Raw genomic sequence first — 21,804 nt, 5'->3', positions numbered from 1 at the left:
TAGTGGGGGTTTATTCAATCGCTTGCGAATTCTCAGAAGGCAGACAGACCTTTGGCTCCTCTTTGGTCGCCTCTTCTCCACGCAGATCACGGGGATCAGGGCCTGCTCCCGAGGAAGCAGCGTATCCTCAGCATCGGGCTCGTCAGAGTCGTGAAAGGAAAAAGGATTCTGCTAGTCCGTGGAGAGTAATCGCAGTCCTGATGTCTAGAAGTTATTTTTGGTCATAAGAGACGGTAGAGGCAACATTATGTACAAAATAGATAAAACAATAAGTTACAAACAATGCAAACAAAACAAAAACAAAAAAACACAATCGGCTGGGGGCTGGTAAAATGTCTGCCATCTTCTCCGGCGCCATTTTATACTGTAGCAGTAGTAGTAGTACTAGTAGAGTTATAGTGCAGTAGTAGAACAGTAGAGTTATAGTGCAGTAGTAGAACAGTAGAGTTATACTGTAGTTGTATTAGAACAATAGAGTTATATTTTAGTATTAGAACAGTAGAGTTATACTGTAGTAATATTAGAACAGTAGAGTTATATTATAGTATTAGAACAGTAGAGTTATACTGTAGTTGTATTAGAACAATAGAGTTATATTATAGTATTAGAACAGTAGAGTTATACTGTAGTAATATTAGAACAGTAGAGTTATACTGTAGTAGTATTAGAACAGTAGAGTTATACTGTAGTTGTATTAGAACAGTAGAGTTATATTATAGTATTAGAACAGTAGAGTTATACTGTAGTATTAGAACAGTAGAGTTATAATGTAGTAGTATTAGAACAGTAGAGTTATACTGTAGTTGTATTAGAACAATAGAGTTATATTATAGTATTAGAACAGTAGAGTTATATTATAGTATTAGAACAGTAGAGTTATAATGTAGTAGTATTAGAACAGTAGAGTTATATTATAGTATTAGAACAGTAGAGTTATACTGTAGTAGTATTAGAACAGTAGAGTTATATTATAGTATTAGAACAGTAGAGTTATACTGTAGTATTAGAACAGTAGAGTTATAATGTAGTAGTATTAGAACAGTAGAGTTATAATGTAGTAGTAGAACAGTAGAGTTATAATGTAGTAGAACAGTAGAGTTATAATGTAGTAGTAGAACAGTAGAGTTATAATGTAGTAGTAGAACAGTAGAGTTATAATGTAGTAGTATTAGAACAGTAGAGTTATATTATAGTATTAGAACAGTAGAGTTATAATGTAGTAGTAGAACAGTAGAGTTATACTGTAGTAGTATTAGAACAGTAGAGTTATAATGTAGTAGTATTAGAACAGTAGAGTTATAGTATTAGAACAGTAGAGTTATACTGTAGTAGTATTAGAACAGTAGAGTTATACTGTAGTAGTATTAGAACAGTAGAGTTATATTATAGTATTAGAACAGTAGAGTTATAATGTAGTAGTAGAACAGTAGAGTTATACTGTAGTAGTATTAGAACAGTATAGTTATAATGTAGTAGTATTAGAACAGTAGAGTTATAGTATTAGAACAGTAGAGTTAGAGTAGAGTTAGTTATACCAGGTGGCGAATCGCATCTCTGCATGTCTGGCAGACATATCAGTGTGGATGACGGATCACCACCTCAAGCTGAACCTCGGCAAGACGGAGCTGCTCTTCCTCCCGGGGAAGGACTGCCCGTTCCATGATCTCGCCATCACGGTCGAACTCCATTGTGTAGCGCCAAGTTATGATCCTGGACAACACCCTGTCGTTTACTAACATCAGTAGTTCAGTTACAACATCCGTAGTACGACCCTGCCTCACACAGGAACAGGTCCTAATCCAGGCACTTGTCATCTCCCGTCTGGATTACTACTCGCTGTTGGCTGGGCTCCCTGCCTGTGCCATTAAACCCCTTCAACTCATCCAGAACAGCCCGTCTGGTGTTCAACCTTCCCAAGTTCTCTCACGTCACCCCGCTCCTCCGTTCTCTCCACTGGCTTCCAGTTAGTATCCGCTACAAGACCAACGGAGCTGTGAGGGGAAGCACCTCAGTACCTCCAGGCTCTGATCAGGCCCTACACCCAAACAAGGGCACTGCGTTCATCCACCTCTGGCCTGCTCGCCTCCCTACCACTGAGGAAGTACAGCTCCCGCTCAGCCCAGTCAAAACTGTTCGCTGCCCTGGCCCCCAATGGTGGAACAAACTCCCTCACGTACGCCAGGTTAGTCAATCACCACCTTCCGGAGACACCTGAAACCCCACCTCTTTAGGAAACCAGAGAGTTATAATCCCTCTCACCCCACCCCCTAAGTTTTAGATGCACTATTGTTAAGTGACTGTCCCACTGGATGTCATAAGGTGAATGCACCAATTTGTAAGTCGCTCTGGATAAGAGCGTCTGCTAAATGACTTAAATGTAATGTAAATGTAGTAGAACAGTAGAGTTATACTGTAGTAGTATTAGAACAGTAGAGTTATACTGTAGTAGTATTAGAACAGTAGAGTTATACTGTAGTAGTATTAGAACAGTAGAGTTATGTAGTAGTATTAGAACAGTAGAGTTATAATGTAGTAGTATTAGAACAGTAGAGTTATATTATAGTATTAGAACAGTAGAGTTATAATGTAGTAGTATTAGAACAGTAGAGTTATATTATAGTATTAGAACAGTAGAGTTATACTGTAGTAGTATTAGAACAGTAGAGTTATACTGTAGTAGTATTAGAACAGTAGAGTTATAATGTAGTAGTATTAGAACAGTATAGTTATATTATAGTAGTAGAACAGTAGAGTTATAATGTAGTAGTATTAGAAAAGTAGAGTTCTATTATAGTAGTAGAACAGTAGAGTTATACTGTAGTAGTATTAGAACAGTAGAGTTATACTGTAGTAGTATTAGAACAGTAGAGTTATACTGTAGTAATATTAGAACAGTAGAGTTATACTGTAGTAGTATTAGAACAGTAGAGTTATACTGTAGTAGTATTAGAACAGTAGAGTTATACTGTAGTAGTATTAGAACAGGTGTTGCTGCCTCTGTACCCCTGTCCTCTTATGTCCTCTCCTCTCCTGCCATGTCCTCTCCTGTCCTGCCCTGTCCCTCTTCTGTCCTGCCCTGTCCTCTCCTCTCCTTCCCTGCCCTGTCCTCTCCTTCCCCGCCCGTCAAATCAAATCAAACGTATTTATATAGCCCTTCGTACATCAGCTGATATCTCAAAGTGCTGTACAGAAACCCAGCCTAAAACTGTAAAAACAGAAAGCAATGCAGGTGTAGAAGCACGGTGGCTGGGAAAACTCCATAGAAAGGCCAAAACCTAGGAAGAAACCTAGAGAGGAACCAGGCTATGTGGGGTGGCCAGTCCTCTTCTGGCTGTGTCGGGTGGAGATCATAACAGAACATGGCCAAGATGTTAAAATGTTCATAAATGACCAGCATGGTCAAATAATAACAATCACCGTAGTTGTCGAGGGTGCAGCAAGGCAGCACCACAGGAGTAAATGTCACTTGGCTTTTCATAGCCGATCATGAAGAGTATCTCTACCAGTCCTGCGGTCTCTAGAAAGTTGAAAACAGCAGGTTTGGGACAGGTAGCATGTCCGGTGAACAGGTCAGGATTTCCTTAGCCGCAGGCAGAACAGTTGAAACTGGAGCAGCAGCACAGCCAGGTGGACTGGGGACAGCAAGGAGTCATCATGCCAGGTAGTCCTGAGGCATGGTCCTAGGGCTCAGGTCCTCGGAGAGAGAAAGAAAGAGAGAAAGAGAGAATTAGAGAGAGCATACTTAAATTCACACAGGACACCGGACAAGACAGGAGAAGTACTCCAGATATAACAAACTGACCCTAGCCCCCCGACACATAAACTACTGCAGCATACAGTGCCTTGCGAAAGTTTTCGGCCCCCTTGAACTTTGCGAACTTTTGCCACATTTCAGGCTTCAAACATAAAGATATAAAACTGTATTTTTTTGTGAAGAATCAACAACAAGTGGGACACAATCATGAAGTGGAACGACATTTATTGGATATTTCAAACTTTTTTAACAAATCAAAAACTGAAAAATTGGGCGGGCAAAATTATTCAGCCCCTTTACTTTCAGTGCAGCAAACTCTCTCCAGAAGTTCAGTGAGGATCTCTGAATGATCCAATGTTGACCTAAATGACTAATGATGATAAATACAATCCACCTGTGTGTAATCAAGTCTCCGTATAAATGCACCTGCTCTGTAATAGTCTCAAAGGTCCGTTAAAAGCGCAGAGAGCATCATGAAGAACAAGGAACACACCAGGCAGGTCCGAGATACTGTTGTGAAGAAGTTTAAAGCCGGATTTGGATACAAAAAGATTTCCCAAGCTTTAAACATCCCAAGGAGCACTGTGCAAGCGATAATATTGAAATGGAAGGAGTATCAGACCACTGCAAATCTACCAAGACCTGGCCGTCCCTCTAAACTTTCAGCTCATACAAGGAGAAGACTGATCAGAGATGCAGCCAAGAGGCCCATGATCACTCTGGATGAACTGCAGAGATCTACAGCTGAGGTGGGACACTCTGTCCATAGGACAACAATCAGTCGTATATTGCACAAATCTGGCCTTTATGGAAGAGTGGCAAGAAGAAAGCCATTTCTTAAAGATATCCATAAAAAGTGTTGTTTAAAGTTTGCCACAAGCCACCTGGGAGACACACCAAACATGTGGAAGAAGGTGCTCTGGTCAGATGAAACCAAAATTGAACTTTTTGGCAACAATGCAAAACGTTATGTTTGGAGTAAAAGCAACACAGCTCATCACCCTGAACATACTATCCCCACTGTCAAACATGGTGGTGGCAGCATCATGGTTTGGGCCTGCTTTTCTTCAGCAGGGACAGGGAAGATGGTTAAAATTGATGGGAAGATGGATGGAGCCAAATACAGGACCATTCTGGAAGAAAACCTGATGGAGTCTGCAAAAGACCTGAGACTGGGACGGAGATTTGTCTTCCAACAAGACAATGATCCAAAACATAAAGCAAAATCTACAATGGAATGGTTCAAAAATAAACATATCCAGGTGTTAGAATGGCCAAGTCAAAGTCCAGACCTGAATCCAATCGAGAATCTGTGGAAAGAACTGAAAACTGCTGTTCACAAATGCTCTCCATCCAACCTCACTGAGCTCGAGCTGTTTTGCAAGGAGGAATGGGAAAAAAATTCAGTCTCTCGATGTGCAAAACTGATAGAGACATACCCCAAGCAACTTACAGCTGTAATCGCAGCAAAAGGTGGCGCTACAAAGTATTAACTTAAGGGGGCTGAATAATTTTGCACGCCCAAATGTTCAGTTTTTGATTTGTTAAAAAAGTTTGAAATATCCAATAAATGTCGTTCCACTTCATGATTGTGTCCCGCTTGTTGTTGATTCTTCAAAATAAAATACAGTTTTATATCTTTATGTTTGAAGCCTGAAATGTGGCAAAAGGTTGCAAAGTTCAAGGGAGCCGAATACTTTCGCAAGGTACTGTAAATACTGGAAGCTGAGACAGGAGGGGTCAGGGGACACTGTGGCCCCATCCGATGATACCCCCGAACAGGGCCAAAGAGGAAGGATATAACCCCACCCACTTTGCCAAAGCACAGCCCCCACACCACTAGAGGGATATCTTCAACCACCAACTTACCATCCTGAGACAAAGCCGAGTATAGCCCACAAAGATCTCCGCCGCGGCACAACCCAAGGGGGGGCGCCAACCCAGACAGGAAGATCAAGTCAGTGACTCAACCCACTCAATTGACGCACCCCTCCTAGGCACGGCATGAAAGAGCACCAGTAAGCCAGTGACTCAGCCACTGTAATAGGGTTAGAGGCAGAGAATCCCAGTGGAGAGAGAGCAAGGGTGGTTCGTTGCTCCAGAGTCTTTCCGTTCACCTTCACACTCTTGGGCCAGACTACACTCAATCATATGACCCACTGAAGAGATGAGTCTTCAGTAAAGACTTAAAGGTTGAGACCGAGTCTGTGTCTCTCACATGGGTATGCAGACCATTCCATAAATATGAAGCTCTATAGGAGAAAGCCCTGCCTCCAGCTGTTTGCTTAGAAATTCTAGGGACAATTAGGAGGCCTGCGTCTTGTGACCATAGCGTACGTGTAGGTATGTACGGCAGGACCAAATCAGAGAGATAGGTAGGAACAAGCCCATGTAATGCTTTGTAGGTTAGCAGTAAAACCTTGAAATCAGCCATTGCCTTAACAGGAAGCCAGTGTAGAGAGGCTAGCACTGGAGTAATATGATTAAAAAAAATTGTCAAGATTCTAGCAGCCGTATTTAGCACTAACTGAAGTTTATTTAGTGCTTTATCCGGGTAGCTGGAAAATAGAGCATTGCAGTAGTTTAACCTAGAAGTAACAAAAGCATGGATACAGTTTTCTGCATAATTTTTGGACAAAAAGTTTCAGATTTTTGCAACGTTTTTCCAACGTAGATGGAAAAAAGCTGTCCTTGAAACAGTCTTGATATATTAGTCAAAAGAGAGATCAGGGTCCAGAGTAACGCCGAGGTCCTCCACAGTATTATTTGAGACAGATTCAGATTCAACAGAAGATCTCTTTGTTTCTTGGGACCTAGAACAAGCATCTCTGTTTTGTCCGAGTTTAAAAGTAGAAAGTTTGCAGCCATCCACTTCCTTATGTCTGAAGCACAGGCTTCAGGAAGGCTGTGAGTTGCTGTGCAACAGCTTTTTCTAAGATTTTAGAGAGGAATGGAAGATTTGATGTAGGCCGATAGGTTTTTATATTTTCTGGGTCAAGGTTTGGCTATTTCAAGAGAGGCTTTATTACTGCCGCTTTTAGTGAGTTTGGTACACATCCGGTGGATAGAGAGCCGTTTATTATGTTCAATATAGGACGGCCAAGCACAGGAAGCAGCTCTTTCAGTAGTTTAGTTGGAATAGGGTCCAGTATGCAGCTTGAATGTTTAGAGGCCATGATTATTTTCATCATTGTGTCAAGAGATATAGTACTAAAACACTTGAGTGTCTCTTTTGATCCTAGGTCCTGGCAGAGTTGTGCAGACTCAGAACAACTGAGCTTTGGAGGAATATGCAGATTTAAAGAACAGTCCGTAATTTGCTTTCTATTGATCATGATCTTTTCCTCAAAGAAGTTCATGAATTTATTACTGCTGAAGTGAAAGCCATCCTCACTTGGGGAATGCTGCTTTTTAGATAGCTTTGTGACAGTATCAAAAATACATTTCGGATTGTTCTTATTTTCCTCAATTAAGTTGGAAAAATAGGATGATCGAGCAGTTCGATACTGCACGGTACTGTCTTTCCAAGCTAGTCAGAAGACTTCCAGTTTGGTGTGGCGCCATTTCCGTTCCAATTTTCTGGAAGCTTGCTTCAGAGCGCGGGTATTTTCTGTATACCAGGGAGCTAGTTTCTTATGACAAATGTTTTTAGTTTTTAGGGGTGCAACTGCATCTAGGGTATTGCGCAAGGTTAAATTGAGTTCCTCAGTTAGGTGGTTAACTGATTTTTGTCCTCTGACGTCCTTGGGTAGGCAGAGGGAGTCTGGAAGGGCATCAAAGAATCTTTGTGTTGTCTGAGAATTTATAGCACGAACTGAACTGAATTATGGGTAATTAGATCAAAAACACTGTGCTGTTGTGGAAGATATGTAGCAGGTACTAGCGTGTAGCGTGATCTCCCTTTTGAATGTGCAGGATGTGACCATTATGCACCAATACACCCCCAAGACAACAAAAAAAAACCTACTCAATCTAAAGAGCCACTAGTTACTCTGAAATGTCTTTCCCCATGTCACAGTGTTACCATGGATGCAAAATACTCCCTGTGTTTTGGTGTAGTTCTTCATTCTTTGGGTCAATTCATCAGTACAGAATGACTGCAGATCAAACAACCTCAAATTCACCAATATCTGAATATATTCATTGAATACATTCACCATACTCAGCATCTATGGATCTATGGACTGTGTCGACTGTTAGCAAAGTAATGCATTCTTTCTATATATTACTGTTCTGCAGCTAAAGAAATGTCATGTACAGTTGGAGTAGAAGAGATGGAGGATTAATATGAAATATGTACTGGGTGCAGTAGAAATTAGTTGACATGAGGTGCTAAGCCCTGGCAATGGTGACACATTAGAGCTGCTAATGGCTCTGATGGTGGAAACACAGAGAGGTGTCACAACGAACAGATGGGTGAGAGAGTGGGAGAGAGAGGGAGAAAGAGAAAAAACAGAGAAATATACTGTATATACATTGTATATACAGCAGTATGTGGACACCCCTTCAAGTTAGGGGATTCAGCTATTTCGGCCACACCCTCTGCTAACAGGTGCATAAAATTGAGCACATTGCCATGCAATCTCCATAGACAAACATTGGCAGCAGAATAGCCTTACTGAAGAGCTCAGTGACTTATGGCACTGCCTCCTTTCCAACAAGTCAGTTCGTCACATTTCTGCACTGCTAGAGCTGCCGCTGTCAACTGTAAATGCTGTTATTGTGAAGTGGAAACATCTAGGAGCAACCACAACTCAGCTGAGAAGTGGTAGGCCACACAAGCTCACAGAACGAGACAGCTGAAGCACATAACGCGTAAAAATCGCCTGTCCTTAGTTGCAACACTATATACTGAGTTCCAAACTGCATCGGAAGCAATGTTAGCACAATAAAATGTTCATGAAATGGATTTCCATGGCTGAGCAGCTGCACACAAGCCTAAGATCACCATGTGCAATGCCAAGCGTCGGCTGGAGTGGTGTAAAGCTCGCGACCATAGGACTCTGGGGCAGTGGAAATGCGGTAGGTGCCAGGAGAACGCTACCTGCCCCAATGCATAGTGTCAACTATAAAGTTTGGTGGAGGAGGAATAATGGTCTGGGGCTGTTTTTCATGGTTCTTAGTTCCAGTGAAGGGAAATCTTAACGCTGCAGCATACAATGACATTCTAGATGATTCTGTGCTTCCAACTTTGTGGCAACAGTTTGGGGAAGGCTTTTTCCTGTTTCAGCATGACAATGCTCCCATAAACAAAGCGAGGTCCAAACAGAAATGGTTTGTTGAGATCGGTGTGGAAGAACTTGACTGGCCTACACAGAGCCCTGACCTCAACCCCATCTAACACCGTTGGGATGATTTGGAACGCCAATTGCGAGCCAGGACTAATCACCCAACATCAGTGCCCGACCTCACTAATGCTCTTGTGACTGAGTGGAAGAAAGTTCCTGCAGCAATGTTCCAACATCTAGTGGAAAGCCTTCCCAGAAGAGTGGAAGCTGTTATAGCAGTAATGTTCCAACATCTAGTGGAAAGCCTTCCCAGAAGAGTGGAGGCTGTTATAGCAGTAATGTTCCAACATCTGGAAAGCCTTGAAGAGTGGAAGCCAGTAATGTTCCATCTAGTGGAAAAGAAGAGTGGAGGCTGTTATAGCAGTAATGTTCCAACATCTAGTGGAAAGCCTTCCCAGAAGAGTGGAAGCTGTTATAGCAGTAATGTTCCAACATCTAGTGGAAAGCCTTCCCAGAAGAGTGGAGGCTGTTATAGCAGTAATGTTCCAACATCTAGTGGAAAGCCTTCCCAGAAGAGTGGAGGCTGTTATAGCAGTAATGTTCCAACATCTAGTGGAAAGCCTTCCCAGAAGAGTGGAGGCTGTTGTGTCAGCAAAGAGGGGACCAACTCCATAATAAATGCCCATCATTTTGGAATGAGATGATCGACGAGCAGGTGTAAACATACCTTTGGTCATGTAGTGGAGGCACACAAGTCAAGAGAAAAAGTTTGAATAATCAAGGTGACAGACAGTGACACATTCAACACCGCCTTGCACACTCTAGCCTGCATCTAGCTGATGTAGGATGTAATCATTACTCCAACAGTTGCAAACCAGAGTTTCTATTGGACAAATTCAGTTATGTTTATTCCTGTTTCGTTCCGTTAGCTTCCGTTTAAGAAATGTTTTTCAACAAAATCAGCAGAATGAACACACCCCTGATCACCCGCAAACACAGTTCACTTTCTTGACAGCCACATACAAACAGGATGCTCACTTTACTTGTTGTATAATTCATTATCGCATTCACGCACTCTCCTCCTCTCACCTTTTCCCTTCACTTGTAGTCTTCAGTGCACAGCACAACAGCGGTCTGTGCCCAGGCAAAAACAACTTTCCAAATCTTCATACCACAAATATGAACCGCTACACACAGTCTACATTGTTGTCACCATAGTAGCTAACATCTTAGTCAACATAGCCACTAAAGCTAACGCGTTGGTGAACCCACTATAATCATACAGGACAGTATACAGCAAGCAGTTTAGCAGTTGTACCGGTGGCAATACATTTTCACCTTGACTTGGAAGAGTTCCAGTGTTAGATAGCCATAGCCAGCTAGCTAGCATAGCATCCCTCTATGTTGAGCTGGATGTTTAAGTAGGCTAAACTAACTAGCTGCATTCGCTAGCTAAGTAAGTGAAAGTGAAAAAAATTAAAACGAAATATAGCTCTCTCTGGGGGCGGAGTCTGTGATAATTCTGTGGACCAGACCAAGTTGAATAAATACTACTATTTGTTCCACAGGTAGCCAATCTAGCTGCTTTAAATGCTGGAGGGGGAAGTTGAAGAACAGTTCTTACCGGGCTTGTTTTGGCTGTAGCTTATTCTTTAGATGTTTGGGGATGCTGATGAACCATGATGTACATAGTCAAAGTGACACTGGATGAGCGCTCTTGCCACAGTCTTTAAGGTGTCTATAAGTAGGTTCCCATCCAATTGGTGACAGATTGTCATGTTACTATTCTAAAATCTGCAATAAAACAATATGGGAATTTTCCCATCCGAGCTGTGTTTCGATCAAACCGACTTGTTGCTGGTAAAATCTGCTAAATATATCATAAAAAATAACTTTTGCGGTTAAGCACCAGTGACTAGATTAATAAAAAAGTGGTCAGATGAAGCAGATGCTAAGCTACAGGACTGTTTTGTTAGCACAGACTGGAATATGTTTTTTAATATGTTCTGGGATTCCTCCAATGGCATTGAGGAGTACACCACATCTGTCATTGGCTTCATCAATAAGTGCATCGATGATGTCGTCCCCACAGTGACTGTACATACATACCCCAACCAGAAGCCATGGATTACAGGCAGCATCCACACTGAGCTAAAGGCTAGTGCTGCTGCTTTCAAGGAGCGGGACTCTAACCCGGAAGCTTATAAGAAACCCAGCTATGCCCTCCGACGAACCATCAAACAAGCAAAGCATCAATACAGATCGAGTGGTAAGACACCGGCGCAGACGCTTGTCAGATGTGTCAGGGCCTGCAAACCCTTTCCCACCTGGACAAAAGGAAAACCTATGTGATAATGCTATTTATTGACTACAGCTCAGTGTTCAACGCCATAATGCCCTCAAAGCTCATCAATAAGCTCATCAATAAGCTATGGACCTTGGGACTAAACACCTCCCTCCGCAACTGGATCTTGGACTCTCCGACGGGCTGCCCCCAAGTGGTAAGGTTAGGAAACAACACATCTACCACTCTGATCCTCAACACAGGGGCCCCTCAGGGGTGTGTGCTCAGTCCCCGCCTGTACTCCCTGTTCACTCATGACTGCACATCCAGGCACGACTCTAACACCATCATTAAATTTACAGATGACACAACAGTGGTAGGCCTGATCACCGACAACGATGAGACAGCCTATAGGAAGGAGGTCAGAGACCTGGCCAGGTGGTGCAAGGACAACAACATCTCCCTCAACGTGATCAAGGCAAAGGAGATGATTTGGGACTACAAGAAAAATCGGTCCGAGCCCCACCCCATTCTTATTGACAGGGCTGCAGTGGAGCAGGTTGAGAGCTTCAAGTTCCTTGGTGACCACATCACCAACAAACTAACATGGTCCAAGCACACCATGACCATCGTGAAGCGGGCACGATAACACCTATTCCCCCTCAGGAGACTGAAACCACACACACTCCTAAACCCACACACACACATATTTCTAAACCCACACACACACAACTAAACCCACACACCCACATCTAAACCCACACACACACACACATTCCTAAACCCACACACATTCCTAAACCCACGCACACAAATTCCTAAACCCATACACACATATTTCTAAACCCACACACACACATCTAAACCCACACACCCACATCTAAACCCCCACACACACACATTCCTAAACCCACACACATTCCTAAACCCACGCACACAAATTCCTAAACCCACACACACATATTTCTAAACCCACACACACACATCTAAACCCACACACCCACATCTAAACCCCCACACACACACATTCCTAAACCCACACACATTCCTAAACCCACGCACACAAATTCCTAAACCCACACACAAATTCCTAAACCCACACACACATTCCTAAACCCACACACACACATATTTCTAAACCCACACACACACATCTAAACCCACACACCCACATCTAAACCCACACACACACACATTCCTAAACCCACACAAATTCCTAAAGCCACACACAAATTCCTAAACCCACACACAAATTCCTAAACCCACACACACACATTCCTAAACCCACACATATACATTCCTAAACCCACACACACACACATGTCTAAACCCACACACATACTGTATTTACAGTGCCCTGCATAATTATTGGGACAGTGTTGTGAAATTACACAATTACCATGAGGTTAGAGTGTAGACTGTCATCTTAAATTTGAGGGTATTTTCATCCATATTGGGTGAAACGTTTAGAAATTACAGCACATTTTGTTCATAGTCTTCCCATTTTAGGGGATCAAAAGTATTTGGACAATTTCACTTCTATGTTTATTAAAGAAGTCAAATGTTTAGTATTTGGTCCCATATTCCTAGCATGCAATGACTACATCAAGCTTGTGACTCTACAAACTTGTTGGATGCATTTGCTGTTTGTTTTGGTTGTGTTTCAGATTATTTTGATGGTAAAGTAATGGCAAATAATATATTGTGTCATTTGGAGTCACTTTTACTGTAAATAAGAATATAATATATTTCTAAACAGTTCTACATTAATGTGGATGCTGCCATGATTACAGATAGTCCTGAATGAATTGTGAATAAAGATGAGAGAGAAAGTTACAGATGTACAAATGTCATACACCCAAGACATGTTAACCTCTCACCATTACAATAACATGGAAGGTTAGCATTTGGGTGGGGGGGGGTATGATATGTGTTTCTAATTTTCTCACTCATTATTATTCATGATTCATTCGCTCCTAGACATTTTCATTTCACATGACAGCACTTACAGTTGACCGGGGCAGCTCTAGGTGGGCAAAAAGAAATATGAACTGACTTGATGGAAATGTGGCATCCTATGACTGTGCCACGTTCAAAGTCACTGAGCTCTTCAGTAAGGACATTCTACTGCCAATGTTTGTCTATGGAGATTGCATGACTGTGTGCTCGATTATACGTGGAAATAAATGAATCCACTAATTTGACGGGGTGTACACATATTTTCTATTTATAGTGTATTACAGCACATGTACTGCTCTCTATCCAACCTCCATCCTTTTAATACTGTACAGTGGGGAGAACAAGTGGCTACTTTGGAGAATCTCAATGCAATAAAATGCAAATTAATTACTTAAAAATCATACAATGTGATTTTCTGGATTTTGTTTTAAATTCCGTCTCTCACAGTTGAAGTGTAACCTATGATAAAAAATTACAGACCTCTACATGCTTTTTAAGTAGGAAAACCTGCAAAATCAGCAGTGTATCAAATACTTGTTCTCCCCACTGTATATATTTAAGCACCCGAGGAGGTGTGGTATATGGCCAACATACCACGGCTAAGGGCTGTTCTAAGGCAGAATGCAATGCAACGTTTTTATCATTTGAGATTCTTCAAATAGCCACCCTTTGACTTGATGACAGCTTTGCACACTCTTGACATTCTCTCAACCAGCTTCATCTGGAATTATTTTCCAACAGCCTTGAAGGAGTTCCCACATATGCTGAGCACTTGTAGGCTGATTTTCCTTCACTCTGCGGTCCAATTCATACCAAACCATCTCAACTTGGTTGAGGTCGGGTGATTGTGGAGGCCACGTCATCTGATACAGTACTCCATCACTCTCCTTCATGGTCAAATAGACCTTACACAGCTTTGACATGTGTTGGGTCATTGTCCTGTTGAAAACAAATGATAGTCCCACTAAGTGCAAACCAGATGGGATGGCGTAATGCTGCAGAATGCTGTGGTAGACATGCTGGTTAAGTGTGCCTTGAATTCTAAATAAATCACAAACAGTGTCACCAGCCAAGCACCCCCACACCATCACACCTCCTCCTCCATGCTTCACAGTGCGAACTACACATGCGGAGATCATCCTTTCACCTACTCTGTGTCTCACAAAGACACGGCGTTTGGAACCAAAAATCTCAAATTTGGACTCATCAGACCAAAAGACAGATTTCCGCTGGTCTAATGTCCATTGCTCGTGTTTCTTGGCCCAAGCAAGTCTCTTCTTATTGTTGGTGTGCTTTAGTAGTGGTTTTCTTTGCAGAAATTCGACCGTGAAAACCTGATTCACGCAGTCTCCTCTGAACAGTTGATGTTGAGACATGTCTGTTACTTGAACTCTGTGAAGCACTTATTTGGGCTGCAATTTCTGAGGCTGGTAACTCTAATGAACTTATCCTCTGCAGCAGAGGTAACTCTGGGTCTTCCTTTCCTGTGGTGGTCATCATGAGAGCCAGTTTCATCATAGCGCTTGATGGTTTTTGTGACTGTACTTGAAGAAACTTGAAAAATTCTTGGAATGTTCTGTATTGACTGACCTTCATGTCTTAAAGTAGTGATGGATTGTCGTTTCTCTTTGCTTATTTGAGCAGTTCTTGCCATAATGCGGACTTGGTCTTTTACCAAATAAGCGTATCTACTGTATACCTCCCTACCTTGTTACAACACAACTGATTGGCGCAAACACATTAATAAGGAAATAAATTACATAAATTAACTTTTAGCAGGACACAACTGTTAATTGAAATGCATTACAGGTGACAACCTAATGAAGCTGGATGAGAGAATGCCAAGAGAGTGCAAAGCTGTCATCAAGGCAAAGGGTGGCTACTTTGAAGAATCTCAAATATAAAATATATTTTGATTTGTTTAACCATTTTTGGTTACTGCATGATTCCATGTGTGTTATTTCATAGTGTTGATGTCTTCACTATTATTATACAATGTAGATAATAGTAAAAATAAAGAAAAACCCTGGAATGAGTAGGTTTGTCCAAAATTCTGACTGGTACTGTATAATACAGTACATTACAATACATTACATTACATTATACTGTACAGTATATTACAATACATTACATTACAGTCGAGTATAATACAGTACAGTATTTCACAGTATATTACAATACATTACATTACATTATACTGTACAGTAAATTACAGTACATTACATTACATTATACTGTACAGTAAATTACAGTACAATACATTACATTATACTGTACAGTATATTACAATACATTACATTATACTGTACAGTAAATTACAGTACATTACATTACATTATACTGTACAGTATATTACAATACAGTACATTATACTGTACAGTATATTACAATACAGTACAGTATAATACAGTACAGTATTTCACAGTATATTACAATACATTACATTATACTGTACAGTATATTACAGTACATTACAGTACAGTGTAATACAGTACAGTATATCACAGTACATCACAGTACAGTAGTTTTTATCTAACCTACATTGCTTATCTCTCTCTAGCTCCGTAGCTCTCTATATATAGGCCTATCTCTTACACACATATGCATATGAAAACACACACACACACACTCTCTCTCTCTCTCTCTCTCTCTCTCTCTCTCTCTCTCTCTCTCTCTCTCTCTCTCTCTCTCTCTCTCTCTCTCTCTCTCTCTCTCTCTCTCTCTCTCTCTCTCTCTCTCTCTCTCAGGCCTGCTGGGAGATCCAGGGCAGAGTGGCTGGGCCTGTGTACGTGTGCATGTGTGTGTGTCATATGATGTGCAAGTCTTTAAAAAGAATTGATCGGTCTATATGATGGTGAGTGGAAATGTTGTGCATCTCTGTGTGTATAGGAACTTTGTGTGTGCGTCAGTGTGTGTGTAACCTGTGTGTCTGTATGGTGGTACTGTAGGAATGCACCACCTCACACCACCTAACACACTACCTAACACTACCTACACCTCACACCGCCTAACACACTACTTAACACTACCTCACACCACCTCACACCACCTAACACACTACCTAACACTACCTACACCTCACACCACCTAACATCACCTACCACCACATCACCTAACATCCCCTACCACCACCTACCTCACACCACCTAACACCACCTACACCTCACACCACCTAACATCACCTAACACTATCTACACCTAACACCACCTAACACTACCTACCCCTCACACCACCTAACACCACCTAACACACTACCAAACACTACCTACACCTCACACCACCTAACACCACCTAACACCACCTCACACCACCTAACACTACCTTACACCACCTACACCTCACACTACCTAACACCTCACACTACCTAACACCACCTAACACTACCTAACACCACCTAACACTACCTAACACCACCTAACACACTACCTAACACTACCTACACCTCACACCACCTCACACCACCTAACACACTACCTAACACTACCTACACCTCACCTAACACCACCTACAGCTCACACCACCTAACACCACCTAACACCACCTAACACTACCTAACACCACCTACACCTCACACAACCTAACACCACCTACACCTCACGCCACCTACACCTCACGCCACCTCACACCACCTACACCTCACCCCACCTACCACCACCTACCTCACACCACCTTCACCTCACACCACCTAACACCACCTACACCTCACGCCACCTACCACCACCTACCTCACACCACCTTCACCTCACACCACCTAACACCACCTACACTTCACGCCACCTACCACCACCTACACCTCACGCCACCTACCACCACCTACCTAACACCACCTACACTTCACGCCACCTACCATCACCTCACACTACCTCACACCACCTACACTTTACGCCACCTACCACTACCTTCACCTCACGCCACCTACCACCACCTACCTCACACCACCTACACCTCACGCCACCTAACACCACCTCACACCACCTACACCTAACACCACCTACACTTCTCCACCTACCACCACCTACCTCACACCACCTACACCTCACACCACCTACATCTAACACCACCTAACACCACCTACACCTCATACCACCTCACACCACCTACACCTAACACTACCTCACATTACCTACACCTCACACAACCTAACACCACCTCACACCACCTACACGGCATGCCACCTACACCTAACACCACCTACACCTCACACCACCTAACACCATCTACACCTCACACCACCTACACCTCACACCACCTAACACTACTTAGCACTACCTAACACCACCTACACCTAACACCACCTAACACTACTTAGCACTACCTAACACCACCTACACCTAACACCACCTAACACTACTTAGCACTACCTAACACCACCTAACACCACCTAACACTACTTAGCACTACCTAACACCACCTAACACTACCTAACACCACTTAGCACTACCTAACACCACCTACCTGATGTGCTTTTACTCCATATTATTTTCTGCTGATGTTCTCCTGCTGTGTTTCTCATTGTCCTCTTTATCCACAATCCTCATTGTCCTCTCCTTCCAGCTCATCACTAGCTACCACAGCCACAAATAACTAAACTCTGCATATTTCTTCAAATTCTCTTCTTAAAATCTGACTTTAAACCTAACCTTAACCATAACCACACTGCTAACCTTGTGCCTAACCCTAACCACACTGCTAACATTGTGCCTAACCCTAACCACACTGCTAACATTGTGCCTAACCCTAACCACACTGCTAACATTGTGCCTAACCCTAACCACACTGCTAACATTGTGCCTAACCCTAACCACACTGCTAACATTGTGCCTAACCCTAACCACACTGCTAACATTGTGCCTAACCCTAACCACACTGCTAACATTGTGCCTAACCCTAACCACACTGCTAACATTGTGCCTAACCCTAACCACACTGCTAACATTGTGCCTAACCCTAACCACACTGCTAACATTGTGCCTAACCCTAACCACACTGCTAACATTGTGCCTAACCCTAACCACACTGCTAACATTGTGCCTAACCCTAACCACACTGCTAACATTGTGCCTAACCCTAACCACACTGCTAACATTGTGCCTAACCCTAACCACACTGCTAACATTGTGCCTAACCCTAACCACACTGCTAACATTGTGCCTAACCCTAACCACACTGCTAACATTGTGCCTAACCCTAACCACACTGCTAACATTGTGCCTAACCCTAACCACACTGCTAACATTGTGCCTAACCCTAACCACACTGCTAACATTGTGCCTAACCCTAACCACACTGCTAACATTGTGCCTAACCCTAACCACACTGCTAACATTGTGCCTAACCCTAACCACACTGCTAACATTGTGCCTAACCCTAACCACACTGCTAACATTGTGCCTAACCCTAACCACACTGCTAACATTGTGCCTAACCATTGTAACCACACTGCTAACATTGTGCCTAACCCTAACCACACTGCTAACATTGTGCCTAACCCTAACCACACTGCTAACATTGTGCCTAACCCTAACCACACTGCTAACATTGTGCCTAACCCTAACCACACTGCTAACATTGTGCCTAATCCTAACCACACTGCTAACATTGTGCCTAACCCTAACCACACTGCTAACATTGTGCCTAACCCTAACCACACTGCTAACATTGTGCCTAACCCTAACCACACTGCTAACATTGTGCCTAACCCTAACCACACTGCTAACATTGTGCCTAACCCTAACCACACTGCTAACATTGTGCCTAACCCTAACCACACTGCTAACATTGTGCCTAACCCTAACCACACTGCTAACATTGTGCCTAACCCTAACCACACTGCTAACATTGTGCCTAACCCTAACCACACTGCTAACATTGTGCCTAACCCTAACCACACTGCTAACATTGTGCCTAAACCTAACCACACTGCTAACATTGTGCCTAAACCTAACCACACTGCTAACATTGTGCCTAACCCTAACCACACTGCTAACATTGTGCCTAACCCTAACCACACTGCTAACATTGTGCCTAACCCTAACCACACTGCTAACATTGTGCCTAACCCTAACCACACTGCTAACATTGTGCCTAACCCTAACCACACTGCTAACATTGTGCCTAATCCTAACCACACTGCTAACATTGTGCCTAATCCTAACCACACTGCTAACATTGTGCCTAACCCTAACCACACTGCTAACCTTAAATTAATATCTAAAAGCACATTTTTGTTTTCATTAACTTTTATGAAAAAGCCCATGTTGACTTGTGGCTGTGGTAACTAGTAACATCCAACCTTTCCAGGGTGTATTTGTCTTGGTTCCCATGGCAACATGATCTCTTATTTGAGAGGCTTTCTCTCCCTACCAGGCAGCTGTGGTATAGTGCTGACACTGATCAATCCCATGATGTATTGTTGTCTCTACCTTCTTGCCCTTTGTGCTGTTGTAACAATAATGTTTGTACCATGTTTTGTGCTGCTACCATGTTGTCATGTTGTGTTGCTACCATGCTGTGTTGTCATGCGTTGCTGCTATGCTATGTTTTTGTCTTAGGTTTCTCTTTATTTAGTGTTGTTTTATCTTGGTGTGATTCTCCACACATTTACATTTACATTTAAGTCATTTAGCAGACGCTCTTATCCAGAGCGACTTACAAACTATACTTGATTGTTTTATCACATAAACTGAAAGTAGGCAAACTATTAGAATTTTAGCAACCAGGAAATGGCGGAGTTATTTCTGCATAGTGCACCTTTAAAGTTCTATTCTCTCGCTCTCTCCACCTTTCTCATCCGCCTTTCTCTTTCTCGCTCTCTCACTCTGCTACAGGTGGGCGATCAACCTTTCCCAAGCCTGTGCCCTCCGACTTCCCAGACACCAGTCGTCATGCCGACGACCCCTGCCCCCCCAGCACTGCCGTCAGCCAACCAGAAACAAGCACCACTCTGGACCTGCGAAACGGCCTGCCTGTCAACCCTCCTCCTCCTGCTAATCTCCCACCTCTCCCTCCCCCTCCTCTAGCCTCAGTCCCAGCCCCGGTCAGCCCCGACCTTCTTCCCCCTTCTCCGCCCCTGACTGACATGAGCCCCCAGCGGCCCACCACCCTCGCCCTGAAGACCCTGCCGCGCCCCAGCACCGTCAAGGAGAATGGGGGACCCCCAAAAGGCGTCAATGAGGAAGAGGATGAGAGGAAGGTGATGGAGGAAGATCTAAAAAAGTGTATTGAGGATTTTAGGAAGATCAAAGTTCCTAAAGTCTTCCCTGACAAGAAGAGGCACTGGCAGAGCGACCTACTGAAGAAATATGACGCCTAGGGGCATTAACGTTACCACGGTAACCTAACAGACCCAACACAATAAGATGGTGTTACTATGTATATCGGATTACAGTAATAAGCAGTGTGTTTCAACGATTGGCTTGAGTAGGACTTGCATTAAATTGGCATTGGACTTTAGAAATCAGGCATGAAACTGTACTAGACCACATTGATTCCAGTGGTTTTATTATCACATAATGCTTTCTGGTTCATGGTTCCATATACTCACCTTTACTTGAGGAAAAAACTATGAGGACAATACAATTAAGTGTTAGAAATACGAACATGTTTACAGGCTAGTGCTGCTGATGAAGATATCTACTTTACATGTCAACAGCAAATGGATACTATGTCTGATATTAGACTGGACAACTATAATATAATATACAGAGGACTCCTATGACTGATATTAGCATGGATCTATATACTGTATAATATCCAGAGGACTATGAACTAAAATGGGACTGATATTCTTGCCAGTGAGAAAAAGATCCTTATAGAGAATGTTACTGCAACGTCTTTAACCCACACAGAGGAAACAGAGTTTTCAGTTCTGTGACTCCACTTTCACCCTTGACGAGATCAATATATTAGTATGTCCTGGAAAAAAATCTATGTTGGCCCTGTTCTCTAGTAAGAATCAGGCTAATGGAGAATAATAGTGTTATTTTTGTTCTGAGGAGCTTCACCTCACTGATGCAAAATAAAATAAAATCCCTGTGATCCCTGGGTCTATTAATGTCAAGTGTTTCAACTTATTAATATTAACACAAGCTTCAAAGCCTAGTCCACCTAACCTACACACAAACCCACACACATACAGACAGAAAAAAAGCTTCTCCAGATTGGTTTATTATGATGGCGTTATCCAAGCCCAAGACAGAATAACAGTGAATGTGATTGAATTATACATTGTGGTATTGTGATTAGCTAAGATGGGAACAGTTGAATAACAACTTCATGACCAACATAATCACATACTTATTATTCCCTTCTGTGCTGTGGCATAAACATCATCACTCAGCCTGGCCTAATGAATCACTGCATGGTCTCTCTCCATCTCTCTCTCTCTCTCTCTCTCTCTCTCTCTCTCTCTCTCTCTCTCTCTCTCTCTCTCTCTCTCTCTCTCTCTCTCTCTCTCTCTCTCTCTCTCTCTCTCTCTCTCTGTCTCTGTCATTCTCTTTCTCTCTCTCTCTCATTCTCTCTCTCATTCTCATCTCTCTCTCTCTCTCTCTCTCTCTCTCTCTCTCTCTCTCTCTCTGTC

The 21,804-nt window shown here is 42.6% G+C and overlaps 1 protein-coding gene across 2 annotated transcripts in view; it reads left to right on the top strand.

Moving 5' to 3' along the window:
• LOC124011010 (BTB/POZ domain-containing protein KCTD12-like) overlaps positions 1-21,267 on the top strand; it is a 41,494-nt gene extending 20,227 nt beyond the window's left edge. Inside the window, exons 2-3 of one of the 2 annotated variants that reach the window (XM_046323916.1) lie at positions 15,973-16,079; positions 20,054-20,190. In XM_046323916.1, the coding sequence (XP_046179872.1) occupies positions 15,973-16,064 (92 nt within the window). In that variant the 3' untranslated portion in view covers positions 16,065-16,079; positions 20,054-20,190. Of the gene's footprint in view, positions 1-15,972; positions 16,080-20,053 lie in introns of both variants that reach the window. The other variant, XM_046323915.1, reaches the window with a different exon arrangement.
• Positions 21,268-21,804: the final 537 nt, after the last annotated feature.

Source organism: Oncorhynchus gorbuscha, linkage group LG23 (genome assembly GCF_021184085.1).
Source record: "Oncorhynchus gorbuscha isolate QuinsamMale2020 ecotype Even-year linkage group LG23, OgorEven_v1.0, whole genome shotgun sequence".
Taxonomy (NCBI): domain Eukaryota; kingdom Metazoa; phylum Chordata; class Actinopteri; order Salmoniformes; family Salmonidae; genus Oncorhynchus; species Oncorhynchus gorbuscha.
Note: the sequence above shows the minus strand (reverse complement) of the source record. Positions and strands in the feature narration are given on the sequence as shown.